The sequence below is a fragment of the Amia ocellicauda genome, chromosome 3 (assembly GCF_036373705.1).
Source record: "Amia ocellicauda isolate fAmiCal2 chromosome 3, fAmiCal2.hap1, whole genome shotgun sequence".
Lineage (NCBI taxonomy): Eukaryota > Metazoa > Chordata > Actinopteri > Amiiformes > Amiidae > Amia > Amia ocellicauda.
Window position 1 is genome coordinate 7,024,312 of NC_089852.1, and position 20,960 is coordinate 7,045,271.

General features: G+C 35.6%; 1 protein-coding gene across 1 annotated transcript in view; it reads right to left on the bottom strand.

Annotated features, from left to right (window-relative positions):
* Positions 1-19,366, bottom strand: part of prickle2b (prickle homolog 2b) — a 68,420-nt gene extending 49,054 nt beyond the window's left edge. The window contains exons 1-2 of the mRNA XM_066697986.1: positions 19,221-19,366; positions 18,084-18,169 (exon numbers count right to left, since the gene is read on the bottom strand). Of these exons, the coding sequence (XP_066554083.1) occupies positions 18,084-18,169; positions 19,221-19,262 (128 nt within the window). The 5' untranslated portion in view covers positions 19,263-19,366. The remainder of the gene's footprint in view (positions 1-18,083; positions 18,170-19,220) is intronic.
* Between the last annotated feature and the right edge of the window lie 1,594 nt (positions 19,367-20,960).

The following is a 20,960-nucleotide window of genomic DNA, read 5'->3' on the forward strand; positions in this document are numbered from 1 at the left end:
TGCCATGCATGGAAAAAAACTGATATCTGAGGATCAGCATCAGAACAGCAACTGGAAACTTCAGGAGGTCAAGTCATCAGGGTTTTCATGTCATGTGTGGTTCTTCTCTAGAGCACCGCTTTAGATTTTCTTAATGTCTGGCGTCAGTTTATTTTTTAAGTTTAAATAATTTAGACATCATATATTGGGGCCATTAATCAAGGAAAACAGACAGAAACCTCCATGTTGTGGCATATCATTAAGGCTACTAAAGAAAATACTTCTTTGTTTTTTAACTTCTGATATTAAAAAAATATTTTGATACTACAAAATCTTGTGAAATATCATGGACTAAAATAGGAGTTACTTATAGTTTAGTCCTGTTACTATGAAAGCTAGCAACATTACCCAAATGTATTTAAAACCGAGCTGGAGCTCATTGTGCTAACTGTACAGTAGCTGTGAACTAATTTTAAAACCACAGACGTAAGTTGTTAATGAAATGTATATCGCTGACCATTACTTTGTAACAAGAAAATAAGTAGTACTTGAGTCTTGTTTAGGTGGAACTGAAAAAAATAAGTACCACATGTAGACCTTTGACTGTTGCTTGACCTTATTAACCCAAAACAAGCCCAGCGCTGAGACTGACTAATGGCACCTAACCCAAAGTCAGCTGGTTGCCTGTTGCAAACAAACTCGATATATATCAAGGAGTATGTGCCTGGTGTTGGTTCACTGTGCTCAGCAAGGTCAAGGAACAGATGGCAAGGATCAAGGTGCAGTGAAGACTATGCCCAATGTCTGCTATTATATGTTTACACTCAATAATTCCTTCATGTAAACAAAATCCTAGTCATGAGGTAATACCTTCATGAACATAAGCATACAATATTCAGAGGCCAAAATGGGTATAAAATAAAGTTGAACCACTTGTAACTCCAAAAATATTTGTTGTGCCATTTTTGTGTCTTTCCTTATTAGTGGTCCTCACCTGACATGAGAAAAAGTGTATATACTATGCCGCACAGACAGACATAAGCAGTGTATTTAACAGTTCAGACAGAGTTCAGCTGCCACATGCATCTATGTTTCATGTGCCGTAAAACTCGTCAGAGGATTATCTGCTGTTCAATCAGGAGTCAATCAGAATCCTATGAATACAAAGTCTCTGGCTAATCTTGGCAATCAAATCTCGGATTGTCCTTTTTCACTTGAGGTAATACGGTTTGCTGCTTTCCAGGGATTTCTAATATTTAGAGCACCTCTCATCTTGGAAGGAGTACATTGTCAAAAAGAGAGGTGAGAAAGCAAACATCAAAGCTCATTGCTTTTCTGAAAATGACATGCTATTTTCTCTGACACATAATCTAGTGATTGAGTCGATCACAGAATTCAGTGCACTTAGTCTTTTCTCAAAGTCCAATCAATATTAAAAGCAATCAATTCAACAGTAAGGGTACAGATTAAAATTTGTCAGCTTTTCTGAAATATATGCGAAAGAAACATGTAGTTATGATTACAGTTTTGTCCGGAATAGAAGTATCTATGAAGAAAATAGTCCAAAATTATTAATTTACTTATGAACCGAATTTAAATATGTATTTAAACTGGCATTTATAATTGTCTTGCTACTTATGTTTCAGACTTCGGAGAAAAATAAAATCTTATTCAAAATTTAGTTTCCTTGCCAAAATGGTCCTCCTTGGCAGATGAACTACCACACAGTAGTTATTTCTCCCTTTGTTAGCAATTAAGACTTGTGGCAGGCTTCAAACTGTAATGGAAACAATTAAAGAATACATGCTTTTTCCCCCTCAGCCCAAATGGTATAATAAGTCGAGCAACTACAGGAACAAAGCCACTGAATCTCATTTAGAGCTCGTATAGTTTACAGGTGCTGGATTCAGAAATCAGATTTCGGAGGTGTTAATTTCCTAATATGATAGCTTTCTATTTATGCTGGCACTTATAAAGACATGCTGTCCAGAATGCATTATTTTTGTTCAAGAAGACTGTCAGCTCTATAGTCGATTCTTTTCAATCATTAATCATAGCCCAGCATTCAATTGCTTCCAGCAAATCAAACCATTTATCTCCTGCAGCTAATTCAATGAGACCACTTTAGTGTTGCTGTACTCCAGTTGAACTGCAGCACCCTGGGTTAAGCGGGGCAGATTGAAACTTAAGTTCATTGATACACAGGACAAAATTCACAGATGACTAAAATCATAAATCAAACAAAGCAGACAATACTGACTTGTCATTTACACTAGCTTTTTAAACTTGTTAAGGAGATGTGTTTCTTTTCCAAGCAATTCGAATGTAAATTTTAATTATCTTTTAAATCCTCCACTTTTCAGTCCCCCATCAATCATTGTCTAAACAGAAAAACATGACAAGAGTACTTAGTATGTGCATACAAAACAGACTATTCGAAAACTATTATGTACATAAAAACAGTAGATGGTTATTTGAACTAAACCACTTTACTAGTATAAAACATTATGGTTCCTGTCATTAGTATATTATCTTTACTAAGTAGATTTATTTCTGTAATACACATTTTAGAAAACAATACAACAAAGCATTGAATGTTAGTAACGTGTTTTGTCTGTTATTATTTCTTGGCAGACACCCTTATACAGGGTGAATGTTCAGTTATACTGAATAAATGTACATCATAAAACACGTAACAATGGCTTTAAGACCTAACTTAACACAAAACCAGAAGTGGAAAATTGATGTAACACACATTTAAAAATATACAAAATAGGTATTCACAACCCCTGTAATTGTGCACTACTAAAAAAAAGTGCACACAATGCGTATGAAGTATTTTCTGGTAGCATTATCTGACATCTCTGAAGCTCAATGAACACACACACCTCTTGGCATTTTAGGAATTGAAAAACAGCTTTTGTTATACAAACATTTCAGATGCTGTCAGGACTCCTGAGAAATAGATTATTACCACTTGATTGCTTTTAATAAGGTGGAATTATTTTCAAAGGAATAACAGTCTAACCTAAAATGAGTGAATGATCTGGTTTGAAAATAAGTTGAGGGAAAAATAAAAACGATCTATATCCTCTAACCTCTGAAAATAGTTTTTTTTTTTTTTTTCCTCTTGACTGGCAAAGCAGCCCGAGCTTCAATTTGATACTACATGCCCTGGCAGAACTGACACATTAATTTTCTCACTTCCACACTTGCACTGACAAATCAACATCAACTATTTTCCACAGATCTCTAATTTTTTATGTATACCAAAGCATATAAAAATGTCAGTTCAGAGCATTTACAATTCAAACTAGATAGTTGGGGGCATTTCTCCATATCGGGCATTTCTCGTTTAACAGTCAGAGGTACCCAGCTAACCACGGGCATGCATGAATTAATTGAGACAGAAACTTCAAAGTGCCAGTGTAAGTAAAAACCCCCAGCTAACACAATTATGCAGGAAGATGGCATACAAAACACTGGCCAAAGGAAGGGAAAAAATCTAATTTAATGCATTGCAGAAAACAGCTGATAATCTCACATCAAAACCATCTGAATGAGAAAATTGTGAAACAGTAATGAAGGCATGTAATTTCAGTAACTACAGAAACTACAGTAAAACAGTAAATACTAACTGTTAGTGGAGCTGGCGAGAGCCTGAGAGATTGTTTCCTTGGGAAATGTAAACTGATTTTTTTTTTTTTTTTAATCTCCTTCAAGCAACTCAGTCCTACAAAATGCATGTTTTTTTTCTGCTTTCTTGTAAACGGAATCCCCTAAACCCTGCATCATTGTAGTATCACGTTTAATTCAACAACACTGAGACTTAATTTTACCACCCTGTCAATTTTAAACTTTAAACTGTGCTCATCTAAAATAAGCAGTCTAATGGTAAGAAAGTCCACTTGTGCCTGAAGCCAGTCTGTGCCCCGGGGAGGAAACCCAGTCTTAGAGGAACACCTGCTTAGTCCATCCCGTCTCCATCACAGACCTCTGGTGAAATCGATCAGGCTTCATATTGTGTAGAACAAAGGTCCAAAAACAATCTCATTGAAAACACAAAGGCCAGGAAATTGATTTAAGGAAAAAAAAACAAAAAACATGCTGCAATACACACCCGGTGCCATCTCTATGCCTGATGGGCATTCGCATATTACCTTATTATACTTAATAGTCTTTGATGTGACTTTAAATGAAGTTTAAATTACAATAACAATACACATGCCTACAACACCAGAGATGCTTTAGTTATGCAATATGAATCCTGGCTCATTTACCAAACAACGTCTCTCTAATTGACAGCTGCACTTTGCATCAACATACTTTAAATAGAGAGGACTTTAGGCAACCAGAATCCTGCTCATTTTACATTTTAATCCTGCATATAGGATTCAAATGGCTAATCATTCAATGGAGGCAATGAAAATGGCTCCCTTGGTAAAGTGTTATTACTTGAACCTGGCAAGGAACAAACAGGACACTTTATAACAGTCTAATAGCCCTTTAAAATAATCTTAATATGATTTCAAACGTAAAATAAGTTATATGGAATAATACAAGAATAGGCTGACTATTCTTACAAGTATATGAGTTATCTTGTGTAGATGTTAATGTCTAAAATTAAAGTATTTTACAACAGCTATAATTCTGTATTGTAATTATTGTACTGTGATTCATCCACAAAGGACACAATACTAATACTTTTAAAACATTCACCATATGGTTGTATTTTTTATTTACTAAAAACCATCAGAGAAATACAGCCCATTTCATTGAACACAAATACAATCCCAATAAACTGTAAGAATGATAATTAGATTGCACTGTTGACCTTGTACTCATTAAAACCAAAAGAGGTAAATTATACACAAAAAGGTTAAGTTAAAATGCAGGCTTTGATCTTGTAACTAAATGAGAAAAAGATCTACATATAAAAAAAAAAAAAAAAAAAAAAACCGTTTTTTTATATAACTACAAAAGCATACCTAAATCTCCTAAGGATATTACAGGGATCATTAAGGTTAAAACATACAGAAAAAGGCATAGCCAAGGTATCAAACATCCATTTTAATCTATTAATTTTGAAGTTCCCCAAAACATTTTTTACTCTTAATTTTAAACCCCAGGGTAAACCTTACTCTAATACTTCTTGTAACAAGTCAGTGAACATGTGAGGAAATAACTGGTGAACAATTATTTCAAAAAGCAGATTCTTGCTCCTTTGGGTTACCCATGGTGAAGCTTTAGACAGGAAGCATGCAGGCTTGAAAAGATTTGATGTACCAAATCTCAGCAGTGGTCCCCTTCTAAGAAGCAGGCTATACTTTGACCTTTTGTTTATTGGCTAAATGCCATTCATTTATAGGAGATATAAAAGATAGCTGAGGATAAAAGCTTTAAAGCATATTGCTTTCTTGGGATTTCTCTATTGCCATGACCTGCTCCTAGAAATGTCTTGAAAGTAGATAAAAAGCAATCCTGTCAAGAAAAATTGGCTTGTGGATTAAGGAAACGGATTTAGACCCCTAAAAACTGAAAACTTTGACCTTCGCTGATTGTTACAACACTCTTTTTATTCTATTACAGTTACCCTGCTGATGTAAGGATACAATACTAGTAATCTGCAGATATAAAAGAGACTAAATACACAGAAATACTATAACATTTCATTTTGTAAAAGGAATGACTGGAAATGTGTAGTATTTACTTGAACTAAAGCACATATTACAGATTACCTACAGAAGCTTATACCCAGCACTCCCCTCCCTGCATTGTTATACAGTAAATATTTATACCAGTCAGTGTCCTAGAAAAATATCTGATTTTACACAGATAAAACTATTTCTTGTGCTTTTCACATGTTCTGCAATTAACAATTGTTAACAGTCCTTGTATTGCTATATTAGAATTGGGAAACATGAAATGAAAATGGCCTGGCTAAAGCCAGAAGATGGATTACTTCAGCTTTATATCATTGTTCCTTTCTTTCCCAGTATTTGTTTTGTTTTACTACAGGAATCTCCTTAATTTAGTTTCAGACCTCTGTGACATTACTGATGTGCTGGCTGCTCTACTCAGTTGTCAAGGCACCAACTGATCTTTCAGAGTGCTATTTCCTTGGTTACCACTTAATTGACTACATGATAACACTTAACTGTAATAACACAAACAGTGCATTGAAAGACACAAAACAATAACAACATGCGAACAATTACAATATAGGCCACCTCTGCTATTCCCTATTGTTTTACTGCTCAATCTGTTCATTTCCATTATATACATCGTCTGCAAAGGAATGTAGCACAATGACTAATAAATAATATACCAAAATGCAAATATGACACATGATTTTCCCCTTAGTGCTTGGCGCCACCTGGTGTAAGAATAAAAATAAATACTTGTATAATTAAAATGTAAAAAGACTATGGTTAGCCTAGTTAATTATCTGCAAGGACAGTTGTTGTTGTTTTTTTTTTGTTGTTTTTTTCCCAAAGGAGACTGAAAGTGTGGGTATTTGTGGGCAAAACAAAACAGAAATTTAAAGTATCATCAAAAGCTAGAATAATATAAATAAAACTGTATTATGCATAAAGGAAACAACTCAAATTCCCTAAAAACAAACTATTAAATTAAACAAACTGCCCTAAAAGCATGTCAAACCCTAGAAATAAGATTTTCCATTTGAAGACAAACATCTCGATCTATATTAAAACTTTGCATTTCTCCTTCCAAACATTGCAAACCCCTGAGCCCTGATGCATCATAAACACCAGCTATACTTCATTATGCTCTAAAACAAAAATCACTGTTAACAGCCCCTGTATATGGAGCATGCTACAACAGCTAAAGCGATTAAGCTCCTTTTATTCCTTGGTGTATCTTGCTGCTCGGCAGCCTCAAACATTGCTAAACACGGCGACCACAGGATCTGGCAGACCTTCAGCCACATTATTAGAGGTAATTTCCTGCCCACTCGTTTCAGATCAATTGATATGCAGTGCGGAAAGGACAGTGTTTCACTCCTCTCCTCCATGTTGCACAGAACCCTTCAGTTTCAGTGCACTTTGCTTGCACAATTTAACTCTGCTTTCCCTCAAGTCTGCAGTGCAATTGGTGACAGAGACGTCATGGCTTATTTGACCCATTTGCCACCAGCCACATAATAAATAAATAAATACAATCTAGCTTAACAATCATCCAATGCATTATACTTTTGGTTTAAAATACTGCTTGGGTTACTATACAAAGTAGAATTGGCCATCTATACAATATATCCTATACATTCTAACATGTTCAAAATAACTATAGATATACAGAGATTAAACAACTAGATATCTAAATATTGAAGAAGCCAAGCCCTGAAGACTTTGGCTTCATGAACTCAAAGTGCCTCACTAAGACCTTGAAACCCACACATGACCTCATTCAGACAATACATTGTGATTCTATAACATTTCCTGTTAATGATGCAACCATATTCATACACTGAAGAAAATTGTGTGATACTGACAAAATTATATCAATTTTTATCAATTGATTTTTCCAAGAAAGAAAATGTCTACCACTGGGAAACAAAGCAACCACCATGGAGCCTGTATAGGCACTTATCTCAGCAGCAATGCACATGCAAAATGGCGACCTCTGCTGTCAGCAAAATCATAACGGTTATATTCTTTACCAGATAGAAGACTATAGATTTCAATATATAGTCCATGTTAAAAAAGTCCTCGTGTTGACTATAAACATATTTTATTTCAGCCAGGAACCATTGTAGTATCTAATCCCAAAGTGCTGTAGTATAGTTCTCATATAATAATCAAAACATAAACAACATTCAGTATGTTTGGGAATACTACTTTTACCAAAACATTACATATACATTATTTGAAAAACTATTGTGATCAAATAAATAGCTAATCATCGATGTGCACAATCAAATACAGCTTTGAAATTGGACTAGAAACTCTCCACAGAACAAGATTTTGATCACTTTCATGTCTAAATACTGTCTTATAGTAGAAAACCACCTGCCTGGACAAAAGGGATTCACATGACGTACTCTGCTGAGAACAACAGCGCTGGCAGCTTTTTATCTATGGATATAGTCATTAAAAATCAGATTTGTTTCATCTCAGTCAACAATCTCCGTTTTCGGCCGTCCTGTAGTTACTGCACGTGCTTGAGCATCTTCTATAAAGATTTACAAAAAGAACAAACAAATCCAAACACTGAGAGACTAAATTTGTATTGTCAATGTGAATAATGCATACAAAAAAGCCAAGAGTAACAACTACCAAAGAATAAGGATTATCAAAGTGGATTTCAGTACATCCAGTTTCTAGACAGACTGTTCAACCACATGCTACACGTACTGTGTACAGAAACATTTTTGACTGGGAACTTTGAGTCCTAAATATTTGCAAACACTGCAAGAAAGCTAAAAAAAAAAAATGCTCTGATGAGAAAAACAATATTTAAAACGTTTTCTACAAAGCCACTGAAAACACATTTTAAACAGCAATTAGCCAGTATATATGAATACATAATGTGAGAAAGGGATGCTAATCACTTCAGAGATAAAGACAAGATCAGGGATCAGACAGCTGTGTCTGTCCCATCATGTCTAATGTTTCTTTATCCAGCCATTCACATAAGCGCTGTCTGTTCCTGTTATTTGGGGCACGCCTCTCGCTAAGAAACTGGCTTCAACTTGTAATCTGTGACTTCCGAAAAGGCAGCAGGTGGCCAGTTCTAGTTTGACTCAATGGCGTTTTATGGACAGTTCACATCCATCCTCAATTCCCATTCACATTGGGGCAAGAGAGATAAAAGACAGTATTCAAAGCTGCAGATTGTTTAGGGACTAGAGTGCACTCCTTTTTCACTAGGCCTTTGAAAACATACCTAGTGCTTCAGGGTGATACTCGAGATGTGCTTTGTGGAAGGGAGAAATGTGGACAGTGCTGCAGAGTGTTCGATCCCCAAAATTGTGTAAATGCTGTTTTTTTTCCTTTTCTTCTTTTTGTGGGGGGGGGGCAGGGGATCATTTTAAGGTATTAATAAATAAAGTCAAAGAGAGGGCTGTGACAAACATTGTATGGCAGCAATTTGCATTCCACTAAAGGAGGCCACCCATATGCAGAGTTGATCAAATGCAATTTGTATTAAGGCAGCTGCAAAACATTTGGCCCACAGAAACGAAACATATGGCTGCACCTCAGAAACTACAGCAGAGCGTGTCATAACTGCAGGAAATGTAGTCGAGATGCTGAAAACCGAGAACAAGTACATTAATAAAACATATTTGATTCGTAAGCTGAATGTTTTATTATCTGCTGTAAAACTGGGACCCGAGACATTCATTTTAATACGCTTGGATAACCTCCATCATGCTCTTGTGTACAGTAACCTATGTAGAATTATGGGTCAACACTGTTTAGAAGAAATAAAACTAAAAATGAACTTCTGTACCCTTACAAATTGTAAATAATGCATTACGAAGCTAGCAAAGAGAATGTCTAATACTGTAGGAAGCACAATAACAATATTTAATACCTGTCAAACCCCCTTTCCCCCTGCTTCATACTTTCTTGTGTACTTTGAATATTCATGATGAGTGGGATGTACTTAGCATGGCACAACACACATTATAAACTTACAGAAACTGAAGCAAACATGTAGTACAAGACAGCAGCAGCAGCAGCAGCTACGGCAAACAAGGTGAAAGACTGCGCTACAATACACTTGAATTCCAAGCATGTAGTAGCATACAGATCTGTGGTCTGGCCTTCCACATTAGGCAGGGTTTAGAATAATGTTGTAATTCAATAGTTTGCATATAATTCATTAAATGTAATTACAGTCTGAATTCCTGAATATAAGACAACATTTTTACATTAAATACATTCAGTTCATTATTTTGTATTATGTCTTTAAGTAGGCCTAAGCAATTTAAAGCAATGGTATTTTGCATGACAGCAACCACACACAGTTTGTAAATGGATAGCATGGAGGTTCGCATAGCAAGCTTTAGCATGCTACTCGAATTTACAACAATAACTCGTTTGTCAAGAGAAAGATTCCAAAGTAAATTAATACCCACAAACACACTGCTATCTGAACTTGTACAACCAGTCATAGTATTACTATATCAGGAATGGGCTCAATATTATTCTCGCATCCACTATTATTACTTGATCTAGCCAGCAATTAACTAATGTGGTAGTCTCATTAAAATAAAATTAAAAAGTTATCAGTTATCACCGTATGTCACAACTTTTCTTTGGCCAATTTTCTGCTCATCTGATGAAGACATTTTATTCAGGGAACACAAAAGGAAATAAGATAAAGGCCATGCTAAAACAGGGACCCAGGCTGAGAGTTTTAACATATATTACGAATATGCACCGCAGTATCCCCTGAATACAAAGTAATTTAGATGCTGCTGGCTAAAATCCCTTTCTATTTCAGATGACACTTGGCTTTTAAGACGGCTTTAGCTTTTAAGCTTTAATTAACTCAGAAATAAGCAATGGGAAAATTCCAGCTGAATTAGCCTTTTGAACCCCTCTACAAAACTAGGACATAAGTCAGCAGATGCTTATTTAAGTTAATGAGGAAAGATCTTAAAGAATGTTGTATCCCCCATTTTAGATCATTTTATTAGTTTAAAATGTAAGTTTTAAAATGTAATGAAGAGCTTACAAAGCACATACTGTATGAACGGCATAATGCCCTGTCATTCCAATACAGTCAAGAAAAATGTACTCTCTCACATGCAGGATATTACTGAAACTGAAGTTTAAACAATTCATTTTTAACATTGTTTTTGATGTATATTCCTCCAATTAGCATTTGCTGCCCTTTTCAAGACACTGTTATATTTCAGATAAATTAACTAGATCGAACTAGGAAAGTATTCCACATTAAGAAATCTTTCTTCTCTAAATGTGTTATTGTGTTCCTTGTCAACCTATGTTTTTAATGACTTAGAAATAAGCAAATGCATTCTGCTACAGTGTTGACATAGTCACTAATAAGACTTGTGCAATTTGGATGGAAACATAATTACATTAAACACATTTGCTTTCACTGATCTCCTATAACACATGCTTTTCAGATCCTGCAGTACGAAGTAATTGACCTGGAAGTAACTAATAGGTACAAATGTTGTGATTAAAGTATTGCAGGTAAATTCCATACTTTTTGTCTTTTACCAGAGACCGAGCTTTCAACCTGCTTGTCAAATGTGGTTGGCTGTTCCTTGTTCTGTTTTTTTTTTTTTGTATGTGCACTGTTGGGTTATTGGTTGGGCTTGCATGAAAGCTCCTAATCTTTACCATTTTACTGCTGTTTGACATTTCCCTTGTGCATATGTAAGCAGAATGAAAGCCCAGCTTCTGCAGCACCTGTCAGGAACTACGCTGAGTGGACTGAGCTACACTCAGAGTCAACCATAACTTAAAACCTAATGATCTGAAATGGGTGCTTGATTGTAAAAAAATGAAATTGAAGATAACAATCTAGAAGCTGGGGTAAAATTTTAACTACATTAAAAACCTGGGACATTTTATATCCTAGAGTTGCACTACAAGCTTTATCCCTTTTCCTGTAGTTTGTTTTGATTGAAAGATGTATGGATTAGCTCAGGAAGATCAAAAAAGCACAAAACTGTTCTAAAGCTGTGCCAAAGGAAAGAAATATATAAATTTAACCACTGTTACAGTAAGATTTCTACAATTTAGAACCAATATTCAAATTGGAGGTTCAAATTGCCTACATGCAAAAGAAATTGTGTCACCGTCTAAGCACTTTGTTATTAAAATCCAGAGAGGTCCGTGGCCTGATCTGAACCTTGCTCAGACACCTGGGCAGAATAACAATACCAGTATTTTAGAAATAAGAAATACATTGTGAAACCCTACTGCTTAATGCTTCAACTTAATTTCCCATGACAGCAGCAGAAGGCCAAGCATTTACATTTTAAATAATGTCTTGTATTCCCATTAGAGTAACTCCAACTTGTTGACAAGGAACTGTCATGTCTTGTGTCTCAGAAACACTGATATTAAGAAGTACCTTCTTCCATTTTAAATTGATCTGAAATTCTACAGTAAATCTTCAATGATTCACTTGGCCAGAGAGGTTTTGAATCTCCCTACATGTATTTTTCCTGGCAATAAAAGATTACTTCTCGTCTCTTTTTACACCACATTCTTATAAACGCGCCACTGACAGGAAAGAATGTGTCAAGACAATGTTCTTGTTTTGTATTTATCCTCTTGAATGTAAAAACTCATTATATGAGAATACTTACTGCACAGTATTTAGCTTCTTGTTAAACAGGGTTTATTAGATGCCCAACAATGAGAAACAGGTACTATTTGTATTGTATAATAATTGTATAAAATAATAAAGTATGTTCATTTCCATCTGCTTACACCAGAGTATTTTGTTACAGGAGAAACTGAAAGAACAAAGAGCTCCCCTGAATTAATTTGGCAAGAAAACAAACTGTCTATCCCCTCCCAGTGTCCTGAATGCTATAGCAATTGTGTCATGAAAACAAAGTACTATGTAGGGTTGTATATTCTACATTTCAACATTTTGATTTATGAATCCAAAATCCTTTCAGATTAGAAAGTGATCCCCCCCGGCCCCAAAAAGTGTTAGGTGCTTCTATCACGAAGAATGATGTCGTCCAATTACCATGAAAGAACTACGCTTCAGAAGCAAGCATTAGCAGTAACTGCATTTCTAATCTTAAGCCTTTTTTTTTTTTTTCGGACAGAGTAATATGCATAGTAACGATTCACTGTATACAATGTGAATCTATGGGAACGAAGTGCTGGCACACTGAAAATGATAACACAAAAAGCTCCCTTGATGCCTACTGTCTAAACATCAGCCCAGAGGGAGTGGATGAGCAGCCAATGACACATTTTAGACTTTCCAGATCATGCAAATTGATCACAGGTTAAACAGGATAGATCTTGGATAAAGGGTAAGCCTAGACGAAATGACTGGGAAATGACCTTGACAGAGTAAGTATAGATAAACAAGTCACCTAAAATGAGAACATTTTGCTTCATGCTCCTGGAGATACTATCTGTTCCCGAACTCAATTTGTCTCCTTCTAAAGTCCCTGCTGTCAAAATGGGTTATTGCTTCACTATGGATCCCACTGGCTCACAAAGGATATTGCTTTAAAAAAAAAAAAAAAAAAAAAAAAAACTAATTCTGGTAACAAAACAATGAATGCAATTTATAGAACAAAGACCATACATCAAGTCAGTGTAACAAATAGATCTTTTGAGAGAATTTTGAAAAGCCAATTGTTGATCCAAAAACAATGCTCAATTCTGAGGTTATTCTCCCTGGCTGAAGATCAGAATATTGTTTAATCCTTAAGCAATGCAAGGCAAAGCTGCCTCATCAGGGACTTTTAAGATAAGCCAACACACCTAATATAATTATAAGGATCATACTGTCAAATAACCACAAGGACCTAAAGAAATGGGACAGATTTGGGCAGATGAACTAGAATAAAAGGCCAGACTTTATTCTTGACAACTGCTCTCTTCTCACAGGTTGTTCAACATTACTGCTGTGCAGATCACATGACTGTCATTATCATTCACGTTACTGTTAATATGATATGTGTTTAGGAGTTTGCAGGTAGTGCATGCAAGATTACCTTATCAAATGACAGATTTAAAAGCTTTAAAGCAACATTCCCCCATCATTTCTGTTTACCAGCACAATGGTTTTTCTTTCAAAGAATAAGAAATACAATTTGCACTGTAAAATGCCACAGATTCATGCAAAATCTAATGAATAGTGCTAACCTTCATTACTTATTCATTCCTTTCAATTAAAGCAAAAAAGCTCCTTTCCTCTTTAGGATATTACAGCTTGTGGAGAAAAATGTTACTCAGCAGATTTGTGCTGATACTAAATGGAACTACTAAGTCAAATTAAGGTTTACTGCTTAAACAGTAAACGTCAGCTATTATTATTTTCAGACAAGGAAGAATGATCATACATATGACAAGGTCTGATAGTTACAAGCTCCCTTCAGCAGCCATATCTATTTAACAAATCTTGTGGTTAAACATTCAATTCAAGATAATCAGCAGCTTATCATATTTAAATAGTATTTTTCTTTGTGTTATTAACTTGATATGCTTTAAATAAATATGGACATATACAAAAATGGATTTCAAAACATTAAACCTCTAACATTCCAAGTCATGCTTAGTAAACAAATTAGTAACACACTGTAAGAGATTGCGTTTGTTTGATATAAGCATGAACTGTCAAAATTTGACACAAACTGACACAAAAGGCAACGACAGAAATACACAGGCACTAGATTACATTCACAGTTGGCAGGCACATTACTGGGTTTCATGACACACTCTCTCCAGAGCAAAGTGAATAACACAGTCCCATTTTGATTTCTTAGAAACCAAAGCAGTGGAATTCCAGCCCCACCTTTTCCGTGAGGCTATCCATGCTTCAGCAGACAGTGTGAATACGGCCATGATCTGTGTATTCGTGACCACCATCAGTAAAACGCTCTTTCACCATACAGCCCAAGAACAGATTCCCCCTCTTAACAAACAGAAAACAGTCTCAAGTATGGTAACTGATCTCCATTCACTAACATAAGAGTCCTAAAATCAGGACACTAGGAAATGTGTGAACAAATGCAGACTTTGAATGCCAAATGTTTATATCAATGCCCAATTTAGCAGAGAATGGAGACACTTCTTTGGGAATGCTTTATAACTGCATTGGTGCTTTTCAGAGAACAACACTTAACAGATTATACTTTTTATTATTAGTAGCACTACTAATTGTAGTAATAATAATAATGAATCAAGTAATTATTATGTTAGAAAACCTTGGCAACTCACAAAACATTTTTTTTTCCTTTGGCCATTCATTGATGTGTGTTTTGTTTTAGTCTGCTGAGGTTTGTCCTACTCCTCCATAGCACAGTGTAAATTAAATAATTTGATAAACTAATATACAGTTTATGCGTGGTACAGATGTTGCCAATTTTCCATATCAAAGCAAGTTAAAGCTGAGAATGCAATTTCTTCCCATTATCATGGTACCAATTTATTGTTGTGCAGGTTTGCATATCCATGCTAGCTGTGTGAAGTAGAGCTGTAAATTCCGTTGTCTTTTGTCTGCTTTCGGCCACCATGTTTTTTCTCTTTCTCCCGTGGCATACTATGGAAGAAGCCACATTTAAAAGGCTATTCATATGCCAAATAGTGCTGATAGCTTTATTTCATCCGGCTGCTTGTTAACAAGCTGAATGGTAACTAGTTCAATGTAATGCAGATCTGATAAGGTTACAGCAAGGACAGGGCTCCTTAGAATCACAAGTATCGGTTTCTTACCCCGGCCCTGTTTTTTGCTCTAGCTAGCATTTCAGAACTGCGAGATACAGAGAGCGCTTTGTGTGGATTCTCTCTAAAAATAACTACACAAATGAAGCCGCAAAGCTTAAAGAGTAACAAGGCTTGGAAAATCACTATTTGAAATCTCTTTTTATGTTTTTAATTCTTTGAATCACAATAATATAAACGGCTCATTATTGCAAAATGCATGCATATGCAAAGGTAAGAAAATCCAATGGGAGTATTGCCAGGAAAGCTTTTTTAATTGTGGTATCTGAATTGATGTACTTATTTTTTATAGAAGCCCTCCAAAAGTTCCTTCCAAATAACTAGGTCATACGATATGCCTTATCAGATACTAAACTCTCACATAACAAATGTTAATAGAAGCTGTAATGAGGCTCATTAGCACAAAGGAAATCAATCAGGCCAAAGGCAAACATAAATATTTCAAGAAAAGGTTTGTGTTAACTTTAGAGAAGTTTTATTATTTATTTAGCTTTGCTCATCTGACTAGGAAGGAAGCACAATTCCAGGCAGCCCACATGCAATAAGAGAAAAGTTTAAATTAAACCAAAAACAAAAAAACTTTACTGGATACATAGTTTTATTTTATAATTTATACATTTCTGGTAGGTATGGTATTTCATTGAGTAAAAAAACAAACCACATCTAAACATTTAAAAGTCTTAATATTCTCAGTATACACTTTGAAACCAAATATTCCACCAAACAGAAACACTATGAAAACGGCTGAATGGCATCTTTGGGGGATGCCACTTTATAAGTGCAGTCGGGAATGAGAAATTGTGCATTTCTTCTGAATGCATGAACACATACTAAATATTTAGGAAATCATTAATATTTTACAGTGAAAGTGCAGAGAATGTAGTTCCTTGAGCCTGTCCAAGGCTTTTTAATTTTATTTAATTATTTAGTTAGTTATTTGTTTTATTCTAAGAGAGTTCCCGCCCATAAAATGACCTCTCTTTTCTCAACACATGTATGTATATTGCTGTATGCATCTTTGATTTGATAGACATGCGGCCTGCTGTGTAAACCCTAAAGATCTCATGTTGAGATTTTCAATAAAGTACCATAACTAACAAAAATATAACAAGTGAAAGAGTACTGTGCTCATACAGACTATCGATATACACTGAAGTGCACAAACACATACTGTCATTTGTACACAGTTCTCCATCTCCATCACCTTTTGCAGGACACTCTACTCAATATATTGATTTAGTAAATATATGTATTTCCAAATCCTTTTGCGTGCTTTATAAAGGTCCACATGGTAATGAAGCTTACTATTTAACACTTCAAAGAAGCCAACAACAGACGAGTCTTATTTATTCCATATACAAGTTAAAAATAACACATTTATACAGAAGGCTAACATCCATAGTAACTACCCCCAAAAAATGTCATACAGAATAAAGTTCCAGCTTCACACAAGAAAAAGAAACCAAGATACAATCTGAATTAAGTGACATTTTTAGTAACAAGTCTCCTTGACTATGCTAAAAATGCCTGCTATCACTTGTTGGTAAATGTCCACTTTATTGTTACACTACAAAGACGTGCAATTAAGGACACATTCCTGGGTTTGCAATTGCTCTGTAATTGTTTACAGCATTGGAGGGTTTACAAGCCTTCACATCTAATTCCCTTCAGTAAATGTAAATGTACTTTTAACAAAAAAAAAAAAACTAACAATTTTTTGTCTTGATCAACAAAGCTTACTAGGAAATAAATGTTTTAACATCTTTAGAAAGTACTTGGCCCTCTGAACCCAATCATCAATAAATCACTAAGCCGTTGCAACACTGACAATTTAATAACGCTGTTCAATTTCCATTAAAATACCAGAAAATAAAATGTATTAGACACTTAACACACACTGTAGACAGTCAATACTAATTACATTAGTTATTTCTGTCAGTCATCTGAAGGACATCAAAGCTGTTCTTTCAGTGATTTTCAATTACTGAAGCCCTCTCTTTCTATGTGTAATAGATAAATACACATGCAGTGTAGCTGTATTTACAAGTCAACTATAGTTACTATGTTCTGACAGCTGCCAAACTTGACAATAGTATTCTGCAGTATTTGTTCATTCATGGGGAGAACATTTTTTAAGATCAGTAATGAATATTAGCATTGATTATCTGTAGAAAAACTGGTAAAACAGAAAAAGTTAAATGTCCTTTGTAAACACAAAAGCTGTATTTAAAACCTACGGGTTTAAGTTTAAGCTCAGTAGACACAACACTATTTTAATTTATACAGACATCTGTTTCAAAACAAAATATATATGCATAAACCACTGAAATGGACAGTGCATGTTCATTTATTGTAAAAGTGCATTATCCTTCCAAACAAATAATTTTCTTTCATTTGTAGGCAAACAGGCTCCCCTTAAACACTCACATTAATACTGAGACATCCCCGGACACACAATTACTTCCATTCCACATTTCCAAGTACAGCATCTTAAGATTACTGATTTTCCTGTCCATCTTCAATAAAATAAAACTACAGTACAGATTTCAACAGGGCCATTGTCATATCTGGACTGTAGATTTGCATCCCCAAAATATATTTGTGAGAAATATATGTGGCAACCTAAATAATATATGAAAACTATGAAAAAAGCTTTAAATGATGCAAATACTCTACCTCCAGTTATGCAACACAAAGCCAGGACACTGATCAGCACAAACATTACAGGGCTGTCCTCTTTCTGGATCATCAAGAGTAGACAGCTGTGACAGGGTAAGAGGAATCAAGGTTAAAATAGTTCAAAGTAAGAAAAGCAAGTCACAATATACAGATATCTTTGAAAATACATAGGGGAGTATAAAAAGCATTTACAGCCATGCCTTCAAACCCTTGTACCAGTTTTTCAAGGAACACATGGTGTCAGTTGTCCATCTCTGCTCTTTGAACTGCAGTTGCTCATGGATGTTTAGATTGTACTGCACTGAGCAACCAAGTCCAATAATGAGTAAATATATCACTAAAAAAGAGCATACATACTTGACACAAAAAAGCAAACACCAAATAAAGATCTGAATCATTCTACACCAGATGGTTTCGGACATGGAAAACTAAAGAACCACATCAAACACTTGCAAATGCAAATTGAATATCTAGTTAATTTAGGGGGGGAAAAGCACTAATGGTACTGAGACAATGAACATGTCAACAGTCTGAAGATTGATGCAGGAGTGGAATCCAGGGAATGATACCTAACAGGAATTAAAATAGGAAGAAAACCAATATTTTATAGTAATACATAAATCAATAACATGTTTTACTTTATAACCTAGAGCTTTTATCTCGAAGTCTTCATAAGCAGTGATTTGCTCTACTGTATACAAACACGTCAGTTTTATGGATAAATAAAAATGCCATACGGGGCAGGTGTTGTACTATATATGCAACACAATAACAAACTTGAAACGTCCCGACAAAACAGCTACATATGTATTCATTTATTGTAAATAAACATATATACTATTTGAAGAGTCCAAAATACTAGTAAAGACAACTAGATGCCCCAAACAAAACAGTACATCGACCAAGAAAACGCATGAACAACAGCACAGACCAAACTCACATTAGGCACTTGCATATCCACGTACTGGAGATGCATTTGTTTAAATTGCATAATGAAATCAATCACAAGGCATAGCGATGCAGCGCCCGGAGTCCATCGCATCTGGAAGCGCGACACGCACTGGCGCTGGTTGCGTTTTGCTGGGAGATGCGGGATTTTCAACACAACAAGCACCACCACCTTATGCTACTCACCGATCTGCTTGAATGTCTTTTCTTGGAGCTGCGAGTGAACATGTCAGGTTAATTTCCCAGGTTACACACATGTAAGCCGAGACTTGGAGACGTGCTCTCACGCATGGGTAAGTGAATGCTCAATGTGGCGCTGGAGTTCCCCAACACAACACTCACTATCCCATGTCATTAATGAGCGGAGAAACACCAACTCCACCCAACTCGAGTCCCTCCAATGGCATTGCTCAGTGGTTTGGAAAACGCGGAAAAAAGGCGATGCTTTGCTTATATGTGGATTTAAACAACCACCTCACCAGTTTTCGCTTTTTAAGTGTATATTTGTTATACACAGATAGAACACGTCTATTACAAATTTGAATTCATGCTTTCCCAATGCTTGATATCTTGTGCAATGTATAATATCGCACAAAAAGGGTTTTGATTAGATAAGCTGAACACTTTATCCTGCACCTAACTGTCACTTAATAAATGACTAAGAATGAGTCCCAAGTTCAGTTGACATACTGGAATTAGCCTATCCCGTAAAGTACACGCTTGCTGTGAGAAGTCAAACAGTGCTGCAGATATTACAGCAAGGTCTTTAGAAACCCAGCTTACATAAACCATGTATCAATGATTTACATCTAAGTGTATCAAACAGTTGTCAAGGAACAGGATTACATTTTTTTTTTTAAAACATCACCTATCTATTTTACTTCTTATTTAATTAGTATTGCATAAATCAAAACCATTATCAGTGTCAAGTTGAGTTAATTTAGTAACAATTCAGCACTTTCAAATAACAAAATAGTTACTAGGCATTTACATATCATTATTGAACCCTACCAACAAAAGGGTATACAGACGGGTGACAAATTAAAGGAAAACCAACATAATGTGTCTCAGTAAGGTGTTGGACCACCACGAGCCACCAAAACAGCTTCAATGCACCTTAGGTTCTACGAGTCTCTGGAACTCTACTGGAGGGATGGACCTTCATTCTTCCAAAAGATATTCCCTTGGTGTTTTGATGAGGGTGGTGGAGAGCATTGTCTAACATAAGAACATAAGAAAGTTTACAAACGAGAGGAGATCATTCAACCCATCGTGCTCGTTTGGTGTCCATTAATAACTAAGTTATCCAAGGATCCTATCCAGTCTAATTTTAAATGTTCCCAAATGTTCAGCTTCAACCACATCGCTGGGGAGTTTGTTCCAGATTGTGAAGCCTCTCTGTGTGAAGAAGTGTCTCCTGTTTTCCATCTTGAATGCCTTGAAATTCAATTTCCATTTGTGTCCCCGTGTCCGTGTGTCCCTGCTGATCTGGAAAAGCTCCTCTGGTTTGATGTGGTCGATGCCTTTCATGATTTTGAAGACTTGAATCAAGTCCCTACGTAGTCTCCTCTGTTCCAGGGTGAAAAGGTTCAGTTCCCTCAGTCTCTCAGTAGGACATTCCCTTCAGACCTGGAATAAGTCTGGTTGCTCTCCTCTGAACTGCCTCTAGAGCAGCGATATCCTTCTTGAAGTGTGGAGCCAAGAACTGTCCACAGTATCCAGATGAGCTCTAACCAGTGTTTGTAAAGTCATTACTTCCCTTGTTCTAAATTTTACACTTTTGACAATATACCCTAATATTCTGTTTGCCTTTTTTATTGCTTAGTCCACATAGACTCCTAGGTCTTTCTCATATGTTACTTCATCTACTTCTATTCCTCCCATAGTGTAATTATGCATGTAATACCTTGCACTTGTCCACATTGA